This window comes from Chlamydotis macqueenii, chromosome 7, assembly GCF_036417535.1.
Source record: "Chlamydotis macqueenii isolate bChlMac1 chromosome 7, bChlMac1.mat, whole genome shotgun sequence".
Taxonomy (NCBI): Eukaryota; Metazoa; Chordata; class Aves; order Otidiformes; family Otididae; genus Chlamydotis; species Chlamydotis macqueenii.
In genome coordinates this window covers 19695844-19708518 of record NC_141562.1, presented here as the reverse complement: position 1 = coordinate 19708518, position 12675 = coordinate 19695844, and the positions used below count along the sequence as shown (strand labels likewise).

At 47.0% G+C, this 12675-nt stretch overlaps 1 protein-coding gene across 1 annotated transcript in view; it reads left to right on the top strand.

Annotated features, from left to right (window-relative positions):
- Window positions 1-817: 817 nt before the first annotated feature.
- The window catches only part of ANTXRL (ANTXR like), a 59429-nt gene continuing 47571 nt past the window's right edge, over window positions 818-12675 (top strand). The window contains exons 1-2 of the mRNA XM_086752335.1: window positions 818-925; window positions 2211-2430. Coding sequence (XP_086608461.1) covers window positions 2270-2430 — 161 coding nt within the window. The 5' untranslated portion in view covers window positions 818-925; window positions 2211-2269. The remainder of the gene's footprint in view (window positions 926-2210; window positions 2431-12675) is intronic.

Genomic DNA, 12675 nt, shown 5'->3' with positions numbered 1-12675 from the left:
AGGCACCGAGGAATCTGTAGAATTTTTATTTCGTTTTGAAAGTTCACGGGAGCTGCGGGGGAGGACGGTTGCTGTGGAGAGGGGCTAGCGAGGGCGGCCGGGGCCGGGGGTCCAGGGACCGCGCAGGCTGCGGGCGCTGGCGGGCACCGTCGGGGCCAAAGCTCGGCGGAGCGGGAGGAAGGCGAGGGGGAATTCTTGCTGCCCAGCAGCCGCTGCTTGCTCATTTTTTTTCGAATTTCACCAGAGAGGATGTGGGTTTCTCGTATTTCTCCATGATCTAAGTAATCGCTGGGTCTCGACTGGCCGGTGCACAAAAAGCTGCTCGAGCAGCGCATTCAGCTTCTAGCTGTCCATAGTTAAAACCGAGCCAGCGGCTGAAAATCGGTGGACCCTCTAATCTTTTCTCGCTAAGTCCGCCACCGCCGCCGCGGTTGGATGCGTCTGAACTCGGTCCAGCACAAAACCAGGGAACTGAAACTGAGATGCGTTCCCCGCAGTGCGAACTGCATTTCGGGCTTGCGGGCCGCAACCCACACCGCACAAAACACGCGAGGGGCTGCTGGAGGGAACACCGGGCCCGACGGGGAAGAAGTTTTGCGCGGCGGGGGCAGGCGCGCCGCATCCACGCGTGTGCCTGTGGGACGCAGAGGGAAGGGGCCCGCCGGCTGCGTCGGGGCAGCGGGCCGCCTCCGGCCGGAGCCGCACGCCTGCTGCGGAGCCAGGACAGAGCCGGGAAACAACCCACGGGCTCACACCCATGCCCCGCAGCCCTTCCAGCCCCGCCTGGGTGGGCCCTGCGCCCCTGCAGGTACCAGCACGTCGCGAGGAGGAGGAGGTGTCACTTTTTACTGGTGGCACGGAAGAGCGCCTCCTGACCGGAGCGTTACCGCTCGACTTTCCGGGTGACGAGGCCCCCGACGAAGCGGTGGGTGGTTTGGGGGGCAGTACCCATGGGGCAGCGTGCCAGCACCCCACCGGGGATGGGTTCCCTCGGACTTCACTCGCGTTCAAAAGCCTCCCCCCAAGAAAAGAGAGAGAAACGTCTAGCCCCAACTCCGTCATGCAAAGTGACTCTGCTCTCATCCCTCCCTGTGGCTCTTTTCATTAATTAGGGGCTGCAACGAGTGTGGGGGAGGGGGAGGCTGCTGGAAGCCACTAATTATTCAAACTTTGGAGACAACATCCAGATGAGCTGGGTCAGCTCTTTAGGGCATCACTTTGTAACTTGTGCGTATCAGGAGGGGAGCGATTATGCTCTGCTCCTGTGCAAAGCCTCCATTAAGAGATTTGGTTTCATCATTACTCATTGCCTGCAGCATGTGTGCAGACCCCAGTGCGCGTAAACGAAGTTTTTTTCTTTTTTTACCCCGGAAAAGAAAGCATTTATTCGCAAGAGCGAGCAGTTAAAACATGTCCCAGCTCCCACCCCAGGCAGTAACCTTTTTAACTGCACTCATCTCTTGCAACTCAATTTGTTACAAGTGCCCCCTCGCCTCGTCCCGCCACCCCCGGGTTGCCACAGGTTTTTGCCACGACGTCGGTCATTCCTACAGCAGCTCCTTTCCGCCCCGCCGGCTAACGCCCCCCCGAGCCCGGTCGCCTCAGGACCCCCGCTGCTCCCTGAGTCCACGGGCGAACGGCAGAGCAGGATCCGCAGTGATACCCCGGAGTGCAGCTGGGCTGCTCCTGCCCCTCTCCTCCCTTCCCTGCCCCACGGGCAGCCCGAGAGGGTAGGAGAGAGGAACACCCGCCCTGTGTCCGGAGGGGGGGCGGCACGGCTGGGGCGCTGCGGTCCTCAGCCTCGGTTCCTCGCTCGCAGCAGTCTTTCCCACCGCGGTATCCCGGAACAGGAAAGTCCCGGTTCAGCTTTCCCCCATAAGATCCTGTCTCCCTCCCCCCGCTCCCCTCCCTCTGCCCCTTCCTGCATTCGGCCTGGGCGAGAGGAGCCGCTTCTCGCCGTGCGGGACGGGGCCGGGGCGCTCGGGGCGGCCGCCGGGGCATGGGGACGGGGCTCTGGGGACCATCCGGCCGGGCTCAGCCCCCAGCCTGGAGCCAGCAGTCCGGTGCCCAGCAGGCAGGGCTTCCTTGAGCGCGCAGGATTGAGCTGAGATCCTGAAGTTAGTGGGGTTTTTTTCTTTCTTTCTTTCTTTCTTTCTTTCTTTCTTTTTTTTTTTTTTTCCTTCCCTCCTCTTCTCTTGGCGCTTTCGGAGAGGCCGTAAGGTCTGCAGCGAGAGACTGGGAGAGGAGGAAGAGCTAAAGAAGAGAAAAGATGGCGAGTTGCAGGAGCAGCGTGCAGAAAGCAGCATTTTTGTGCTGCCTTTTGCTGGCAATGGGGAGCCTGACCTCCTGCGCCCGGCCGGAGGAGGAAGAAGAGCAAGAAGAGCAGCGCTCCTGTCACGGTGCCTTTGATCTCTACTTCATCCTGGATAAGTAAGTGACAGTCGCGTTTAAAAACGTTTATTCACCCTTCAGTGCAACATCAGGGACGTTGTTTCCCCCGTCTCTCCGGGTGCCTTCCTCAGCCTTCCCTAGTGCCAAGCATGATGTGTGGGGCAGAATGCTTATTTTTGCTACCCAAAACTTGCGTGTTTCCCAAACGGAGCACTGTGCTTTATCCTGGGTTACTTACACATGCAAACCCGGGAAATCAGGTTGTCTTGTGTGGCACGTGGGCTGTGAGCACTGGATTTGAGGGTATGTTGGTCAGTGCCCCCAATAGCCCTGGAGTTTGTTGTTAAGGCTTGGGCTAAGCACCGAGATGTCACCTGTGGGATTTAGCAGCACCAGGGCTGTGCAGACCTACCTAAAGCTAAGAGTAGAGTGCTTGTGTGTAGTGGTTGCTTTCTACAGATTCACTGTAAGACGAAGTTTTATAAAACTTATTTGGAATTGTCTAAACCTGTGTTTGAGTTACATCTATTAAAATATGTTGGCAAATACTTTTCTTCACTACTATGTTATCCCAGTTTAGGTATGGCCAGAGGGTATGGTTAAGCTCACATTCATGGGCATGCTATAGCAAGCACTAGCAAAGCGAGTGGTAAACTGGTGCACCCACAGGTGTTTTTCAGAAGGCACGAATTTCTCTCTCTTCTGATGCACTGCTCCAGCTTGACAGCCAAGGGTTACACTCAAGGAATAAATTGTTAGTCTCCCACACGTACTTAGTGGGATCGTTGCATTATCTAATACATCCTGGGTTACATATGTGCATGGTATTATGAAAGACTGAAGCCTTTTCTTCGTGATTCTTACCCATAAGTCAGATATGAAGGCTGCCTTTCCCAGCTAGGAGAACTGTTCAGTCCATCACACCTTCTGCACAGCCTGCGTGAGGCAAACAGCCACCATCACTCAGGAGCCAGTATATATTCCTATATTCAAGAAGAAGAAGAAAAGTGTCATTAAGTAGTGATTCTATTTTTAGAGCAAAAAGATCTGAAGACCGAAGGTATTCTGCCTTTCTAAAAGATCCACTAACACACCATGTGGTCATTGTTTTCTTTTCTTTCACTAGAAACTTTGTTCCTGAAGTAACCTGCATGTCTAAAAAGAGCTCTGTGGGGGGCTAGTGCTAGTTCTGAAATTCATTCTCGCCGGGCTTTCAAAAAGTGACTGATACTGGTGTTACACTCACTTCCCGTATTGAATTCCCTGTAACAATAAATGTTGCTGATTGCAGCATGGGTTCTCTCTGTGACATAGTATCTGTCTCCTACAGCGCAATGTCCTTGTTTACAATGCCATTGTGTACCCCTAGCAATCACCACACTGCACTTCTGTGCTACTTTTCATCTGTAGATCAGAAAGCACTTTACTGGGGTGATCACCGTTATCACTCATGCTGTATTTGGGGAAATCAAGGCAGAGAAGAGAGTGATTTGCTCAGAGTTAGTGGTATGTCAAGCAATAGGAAGCTGGTTGTGTAAGCAAGTTCTTCTTCAGTATTGTGGACATGAAATCATATGTTTTCTTTTAGCAGGCTGCAGGTCTTGTATCTTGGCTCAGGTGCTGTCCACACAGTACAGAACTGGTTATGGTTGAAGTAAAAGTCATGCACTTCGGTTCCAGTGGGAAAATTCTCCATGGCTTCAGTTGCAAACTGAGTTTTTATAACCTTCAAGAGTTATACCAAAGAATTAGTCTTTGGTAAAAAGTAAAGATTACTTGGGCCCCTGGATGGTTTCAGAATCCATCCTTGCTCCTACCAAGTCTGTGGCAGTGTGGTGGCAAAGCTGCTTTTGGCTTCAATGAGATTGCATTACAATCCATATGGGTAATATTAGAGTGCCAGATTTTAGGAGCTGTAGGTACCATGCTGCCTTCCTGCTGTAACCAAATGCATGTGGTACTCGGGGCAGGGAGCGGGTGGGCTGGCTGAGGGTGTGTTTAATCTCAGCTGTATTCTGTGACATCTGGCTTTATGGAGGCAGGGAGGATTAACTGAGTGGATAGATTCTGGATCTTGGGACATTTCATCAGGAAGGAACTAAATAATCCATTAATGCTGAGAAGAGTCAGAGTATTCCTGGTACGGAGAGGTCAGGAAGCCTGTCAAAGCAGCTGGTCAAATCTGAAAATACAGTGCACACGTTTCTTTTAGAATTGGATCCGTGCTTATACATATCTGGGAAGAATTCTGGCTCTAATTTCTAATGGGAGAATCCCCAGAAAAACCTAGCCCTATATACCACAGAGTATCCCCACATGGCTTGGGAATTGCTTCCCTTCATCAATGCCTTGCCAGTCTGGAGTTAGATGCATTCAGTCTTAATTAGCTGTCTAACAATGGGACTGAAGCATTGGCTCTGTGAAAACTGCAGACTTTAATCCTGCAACCCTGTAGCGTGCTCTTTAGCTGAATGACAGGCCCTGTCTCTAAAGTCAGCCTGGGTGAACCAAAATGACTTTAAATCTGCTTTGCTTTGCTTCGCCATAGAAATATGTAATTTCACATCACTGGGAGGCAAACTGGAAGAAGACAACAAACCTTTCTCCTTATGCATGTAAGCACTGTGTGTTACCTCAATGACTTTATTCAGGCATGATTTTTCCTTTTCATTCTGCCAGGCAAAGTCTGTGGGGATTTAATCCTGCAGACAACAACCATCAGATGGAAAATATCATCTGCTAGTGAAGTTATTGGTGTAATATATACATACTGCCAATTAGAAAAAGAAACTCACTGATTTCTTACAGTTTTTCTGTGCCTGAAGTTGATTGCAGGCCTTTATGTTAACTCTGTGGGATAGACAACATCAGAGCAGTGGAACTATGCCTTGGATGCTCAAGAAGCTGGCATGGTCAAAGGGAAAGCAGCATGTGTGGGAGGGAAACCTGCCACCATCCTCCTTAGGATTGTCTGACTGTACCGGAGCCATGTTAGGACTGCCTTGTGTCTGGGGATGCTTAAATGAGCAAATCTCTTGAAGCTACAAGAACTGGACACCTCCTGGCTGCAGAGGCAGCTGCCTAGAGTCTGCAATCTTGGGCTGTCTGCATGTTATACTTTGAGTTATGCAGGCTTGACCTTATTTAAAGATGTAGTGGAAGACTTAAAAGTATCATATTTGAAGCAGCAGAAATTTTTCTGCTTACAGTTAAGTTACTCCCTTTGCATGAGGTAAAGCAATGTACCGTGTAGTTGGCATACTCGTCTCTCTTATGTGGCATGTGGTAAGATCAAGTCACATGTGATACCAAAAATTTCATGTTTATCTTTAAACAAGCATAGCTCTTAAGCCCAACATAATGGATATCTGAGTACTTTTCACTTGCTTTGATTGCTTCTTTGGCTTCGGTTGTCCAAGTGCATGAAGAACTATTTTTTCAGTCCCATCCGAAACTACTGAAGACAAGTCCTCTTCGAGATTTGATTGCTTGATTATTCAGGTCTCCTGGTGATATCCTCATGCTTGAGTATGTAAATAACTCCCTTTCATCCCTGCTTTGCTGTTAACATCCAGCTGTTGTTTGTAATCATATTGAAATGCACTTGCATAGCAGAAAGGATGATTGACCTCTAGTGTTTTCTAATATAACAGTGCCTGGTAGCATCATTATGATTGTTTATTAGTGCAACAAATAGAAACCCTTTAAAATAAGAACTTATAACTGCCATAAACATCTGCTCCTGGTGATGCTTGACATGATAGATCTGAGCTGCAAAGCTGCCTGTATTTTATATTTACCAAGTATAAAGAAATGTCTTTGATTATTTTTTGACTGTAGGACAGGATGGGAAATGGTTGGGGGCGAAAAATGTGAGATAGTCAAAAGTATTTTCTCATTTTTCCTGCTGGGATGTTTGCTAAGAAATTGTTTGAATTTTGAGGAAAAATCAGTTGCACAGCCTTGGGGAAAATGTTTTCTTTTTTCACAGCACAGACCATGGGCAGTGCAAATGTTTTGAGTAAGGCTCTGTTTGATTCGTCTTTTAGAACAGTGATTCTAACTCTTTCTTTGGGGGAGGCTGGCCCAAGTTCTCTTTCTCCCGTCCTCATCTTCCCCCTGAACTTCTGGGTAGTCAGTCTTCATGGTACTCCTGTCTCTTGAGCCCATAATACTGTCTTTCACATCAGTTTTGCTTAATCTGCTGTGCTCCCAAGAGGATCCCTGTCAACAGCAACTTTGGTAAAGATATTACTAAAATGTAGCCAGCCAAGCCTTCTCACTTGTAATCCATTTTCCAGCTGCTTCCCTTTAAACTTGCTAAGCCTCACTCCAGAGATGAATGTCACTGGTACGGAGCTGGTGGGGAAGAGCACAACCTCTGATTAGATGGGAAATTAGCTATCCTATCTATCCCATCCCCTTCCTAGTTTTGGTTTTTGGGTCCATGTCGACCCCCACCTCCCTTAACTTATCCTTGAAAAGACAGTTTTGTGGGGAGGGAGGTGTTGGGTGGGAAGTGCACTGATACTTCCTAGTTCACTTCAGGCAAGCCAAAAAGTCATCAGAACAAGAGGCATTTCAGTAGCTGCTATTCTGGGCCAGCTTTTATCATTTTAAGACAACTATAGTGACTTGTCGATCTCCAGATACATTTCATTTTTTCACAATATACCATATTTAAAGCAAATTAAGAAGAAAGTTTAGTAAACACATTTTGTGTCCCCTTTCCCTCCCTTCCTTCCTCCCCCTCCATGTCCCCCCCTCCCACCTCATTATTTCCTTGCCAGGGATTTGAATGAATTTAGCACTCAGGAATTGCAAGTACTAGTGACAGCAAGTATTTTTGGCCTTGGCTTTTACTATAGCCCTCGGCCTTTCTTAGTGTGTCCACGTAGTCCCAGCCCAAGAGTGTTAGGTTGGAGCTGGACCCGTGGAAACTTCTGCAGCTTCTCTCTGCGCTCAGTCCAATGCCGTTCTGCGCGCTGGTTTTACGCTGTGTGTGAGGAGGGGAAGAGTGTGGGTAACAACATTGTTGTGGTTGGAAATCAGACTTCTGGCAAAGATAGGTGCCTGAACATGTGTTCTGCCACCTGACTTAATTGCATTTGAAAATCTTCTATTAATTGACTTAAACAACTGCTGAACTCTCTTTTCTGTAAGCAATAATATCTACCTACTACAGCCAGGCTTCAGTTCATCGTAAGAGGTAGGACCTGATGCAGGTCAACTGCCTATTGAGATTGAGAGGAATTGCTGTCTGAATAAATGTATCAGCTTTGTTCCTTATATGGCATTAATTACTATACATGTATATTTAAAAGTGATTATGTTTGTCTTACTCCTTTTCTGTCTGATTTTTTTTCCCTCCCCTTTATAATGTAACCACATCATCTACATGACACCTCTCATACTCTCCAACTGCCTGTAAGCAATATTCTTTGTTTTCAAAACATAATCTGTTGGTATTTTGCCTTTGCATCTTTCTTTGTTGTGGCTATATCGCAGCCAGTGCTGTGATTTTCTTAGAACCAGGTATAATTGCATGGAATGTTCCAAAGCAAATTTTTATTCCACTTCAGACATACCTATGTTATTGGAACCAGGTTTTATTTGTTTGTATTTTGTCTGATATTATTCTGCTAGATTTGCCTTTTGGAAAAAAAAAATAAATCAGGAAAACCAATTTTCCTCCTCTCTGCCCCAAGAAAATTCTTTATAAAATACAAGGCAAAGCTAATGGGTAGTGGTTATTTGACAGAAAATGTATACAGTTAACGGGAAGAAAAAGCCATGGCAGCTTGTCATTTGCAGTCTATTTATGCATGTAACTAAATCTGATTTATTTGGGGCTTGAGCCAAGGAAGTAAACCGTAAGATTCCCACTGACCTATGAGTTTGGTTTGTGTGCACTCAGTGATTGAGAATTTCATTACTTTTGTCTGAGCTTGCAGGCCAAACGCTAGTGTCAATTATAATTTGAGTTTGGATAAGGCATAGTAGAACTGAACCTTTTCATCTCAAATGTGGAGAAGATGCATCGACTCCTGTCAGTCATTAACAGCGTAAGAGTGGTATCTCTCTGCTCCCGGTTATCATTGTTAAATAACCTTGTTAAATTGTTGCAGCATGACTGGGATTGAGCGTCCTGCTTTGCTCCCCATGTTGTGCTGAAGAGGACTGGGATGCTGGGAGCGGGTCTTCCAAGCCTGGTGCTGCTCAGAGCAGCTCTGGAGCTTTACAGGGAGATCTGAAGTGGTTACATGCAGTCTGAGCATGGGTTCTGAATTCCACTTGATGTGCTCTTCTGGTGGCTGGGTATGAAGCAAGGGCTATAGCACCAGGGGAATAGAATTTGTAGATTAGATGGATTACAGTAAAAGCAATGGGCAATGTTTTGAGGAATAACACAGAAGTCACTAAATCTGCTGCAGATCTTGTCAATAGTTTTATAAGAGAAAAGCTATTTAGAAAAATAATAGTTTTGGTCATGAAACATTTTGGGTTCAAATACTTTGAGTCCTGTGCTCAGGGTGCTAGCCTAGGACTAAGAAATCTGTTTTCCAGTCACTTCTCTGTATCTTCCCCTCCCCATTCCAGTCCTTGTCTTGCCCATTAATGTTACAAGTACTTTGAAGCAAGGACTGTCTCAGAATGGCTGTCTCCACCAGTGTTTCTAATTGCCTCTGGAGCAGATAATATAAACTAGTCCTTCCTTGCCTGGATGAATCACCCAGTCAAGGTCCCTTCCATGCTCGAAGAAACATTGTTTGGGAGAGAAGGATTCTTGTCACTTTGAATGCTCTGCTGGCTCAGAAGAAGGGAGCAGAGTGGTGGATGAACATGCGCGTGCGTGTCTGAAACCACAACTAACTAGATGCCCCAGGGTTTGCTTTTATTGTAGAGCTGTTATTAGCCATGTGCAAGAATTCTCCTGCTGTCCACAATGGGGCTGTGGCCACAAAGAGCTCTCTCCAAATAACAAAAACAAAGTGCCATGTTTCTGAGCAATGGGCTGCACAGGGCCACCATTAGCTTGAGAGGACAGAGACTTACAGGGACCTGCAAACTCAATGGGTGTTGTACTCCCCTGACACCGTACTAAAACAGAACCCAGCATCAGTAGTAACGGGTCTGTTTTTTGCTCCAGGATCTCTCGAATTGCTGCCTTCAGCTAATCTGTAACAGAGGCAAATGTGCTTGGGGGGATATAGGACAAGGGACAGCTCTGTACCTTCAAGAGCTTTCACCTCACTTTCAGCAGGGAGGAAAGGCTTTGGGTCTTGCTGCCTTCCCTCTGTGTACATGTGGTAATAAAAATATTTACTGTTTGGGTAGTGCTGGGATATAAACTTTCACTGCTGAGCTACAGGTCTGATGTATATTGCACCAGGCTAGCCTGTATAGGCTCTTGACAGTGAATTTAGCTGTAGCTGTGAATCACACATGTCCTAGGACAGATGATGCCTTATGAATGACTCTCCAGGTGTTTGCCTGCTGAAGTACCTGGGCTGAAAGCAGCACCCCATATGCCAGGGTTGTGCTGCTTGATTTCTCTGGGCTCCAGCTTTCACTGCCTCTGGGAGCCTGTTAGGAAAGATGAGTAGGTTTCCAGCCTGTCTCGCACTTCTTGTCTTCTCAAACAGTGCAAATCCCACAGATTTAGGCAGATGACTCTAGTGTGCTCACCATTTTTTACACTGACAAAGAGCTCCGCTAAGCTAGAAGGAGTCACTCCAAAGTAAGCAGGAGCAGAATCAAGCATTGGAATCACATCACTTCCTTCCACCCCCAGAAATACTCGCTGACCTCCTCCTTTCCCCTCCCATCAAGCAGTAGCAAGATGAAATTCAGGAAAACAGCAGAAGCAGGAGCTGCAGCAGCAGCAGCTGCTCCCTGAGCTGAGTCCCGATGAGGCTGGGAGCACATTCCTTCCTATGTTGTGGTTTGCTGACTCTTCTCTTTGTCTCGTGTGTAATGGGAACAGAGCTTGTGGAGCACGGCGCATGCTCACAACAAATGTCTCCTGTGGGTTTTTCACTTTGCTTGGGCCTAATTCTGATCTCAATTGCATAGGTATGAACCTGGGGAAATTGTTATTTCTCTGGACTCACTCCAAGTTCACCCCAGCAGAACAGGCAGCAGAAACTGGCCCTGAAATATTTTCTGCGGCACTCCAGCTGCCCACAGCAGCTGTTTATTGCTTTGCATTTTCTGTCGCCATGAGAATTATGTAACCTCCGAGGGCTGAAACCTCACCATCCCGCTTGACTCTGAAAGGAGCACGAACTGCTTGTAAGCTGTGGGTCACTGGCCACGGAGGTCTTTGGCTTGTGGGACTTAGAACTTTGCAGAGAACATCAGGCTCACTGGGCTTCTTCAGCGGGGTGAGCGCAGGGAGGAAGCCCAGGCCTTGGCTGTGTGGCGGCAGCTATTTTGATTGGTGTGAGGAGTTGAACCAGGTAGCTGATTGCTGAAAGCAGGAAATCTCTAAGGTGTGAGCCAAGGAGATAGGTCTGGCTGTAACATAGCCTTTCTCTGCAGAAAACCACAGTGCTGGCCTGGTGGATCCACTGGTACAAACCTCCACAGCAGGATATACAGGATTCCCTAGCTTCATCACTTCTCCATGGCTTCTAGTTAGTGGTGAGGGTGAACAAGTGTGTGTTGCACACCCAGTGCTTTTTCTGCAGAGCACTGATCTTTTCCATACTTCATTTGTTCTTTCCTCATGATTCAGTCGTCTTTACAGTTCCTCTGAAATTTTACAGGAGTGTATAATTTGGTGGACAAACAGGCCAGGCAAAGAATCTGTTTGTGGTTATTTACTGATGGCACTTTGGGACAACATGCCAGCTCTGTCTGAGGCTCCTATTAGAACAGGTACGCTGATTAACAGGAATTTGTTCTTAGTCACTGTAAGGTTCTAAGGGAAACAACAAAAGCACCAAAACTGCTGTAAAAATCATGCTGTGTGAATATCCAAGAACAACCTGTAGTGCAGAGCGTCAATGAAAGACCCTGTGCTTTCTCTGGGCTCGGTAGCTATGGAGCTAAAAACGGACTAGGGGTAATGGTTTTAAAATAGAGGGAGGTAGTTTAGGTTAGATATTAAAAAAAAAAAAAATTACAATGTGAGTTGTAGAGCACTGGAAGAGGTTGCCCAGAGAGGTGGTTGATGCCCCATCCCTGGAAACATTCAAGGCCAGATTGGACAGGACTCTGAGCAACCTGATCTAGTCAGGGATGTCCCTTCTCCTTGCGGGGAGGTTGGACTAGATGACCTTTGAAGGTCCCTTCCAACTCTAACCATTCTGTGATTCTATGATTCTATGAAGGTGGCTTTCAGTCACTGGCCGTGGTCAGAAAGGAGTTTGGAATATGACTGAAGCCTCCCACTTGCTGTGGGAAACCAAGGCAAAAACCTGCTTGTCTGATCCAGCCATGACAGGCAGCAAGTTAGTTTGTGCTGCCAGCAAAAGTGATTCTGCACTGTAGAAGATAAGATCCCAAAAGTAGTGAAGTGTCTCAGTATTTTCAATAGCATTGGGCAGCTTCTGTTTTTCAGTGTTGGAAATAATATTTTATGGCATTTGGCAACTTAGTATATAGTTTAGGAAACATGTTTTTGTTGTAATTTTTAGTTTAATCTGCCATTAAAACTGCCGTTGGTAGTGGTGTGGGGTCAGGCCTCTGGGGCAACAGATGAAACTATCAGGACAAACCCCAGAAGACTCGAAAACAGTAACATTTTCTTGGTAGTATTTCTGTCTGGCTTTCACACCTCCCAGTTGATAGATTGGGACACTCTGGTATTTCCCAGCTGATAAGCAACATGTAGGTGCGTACTTCCTCCTAGGGGAGGAGACCCACTGCCGTGCTGAAGTACCTCTGCTCAACAGGGTTGTAGCTCAGTGATGTAGAGGCAGGCACTTTGAGAGCACAGTACGCTTCCTGTGAGGACTAGTCCATGACAGAGACCTCCCTAGCTTTTCAGAAGTGGGCGTCTATAGTTTTATTACAACCAATTCCTAGTCTCACTGGCTGTACCCTTTCCAAGAAGGAGTGTTTCATGATAGTCAGAGTACATGGAAGTGCACAGTATTAAGGTTATCTGTGCATTTTCATTTTAAAAGTCTTCGTATTCTTCCAGTATTAGTGACTTACTATTTTCTTAAATTTTCACTGTCTAGGCTGTTTTACCAAGCTGTTCTTTGCCTGAGGGGTAGATTAAAAAAAAAAGGAGGGTGAGGGGAAAAAAAGTAATTCCAACAGTGCCAAGAA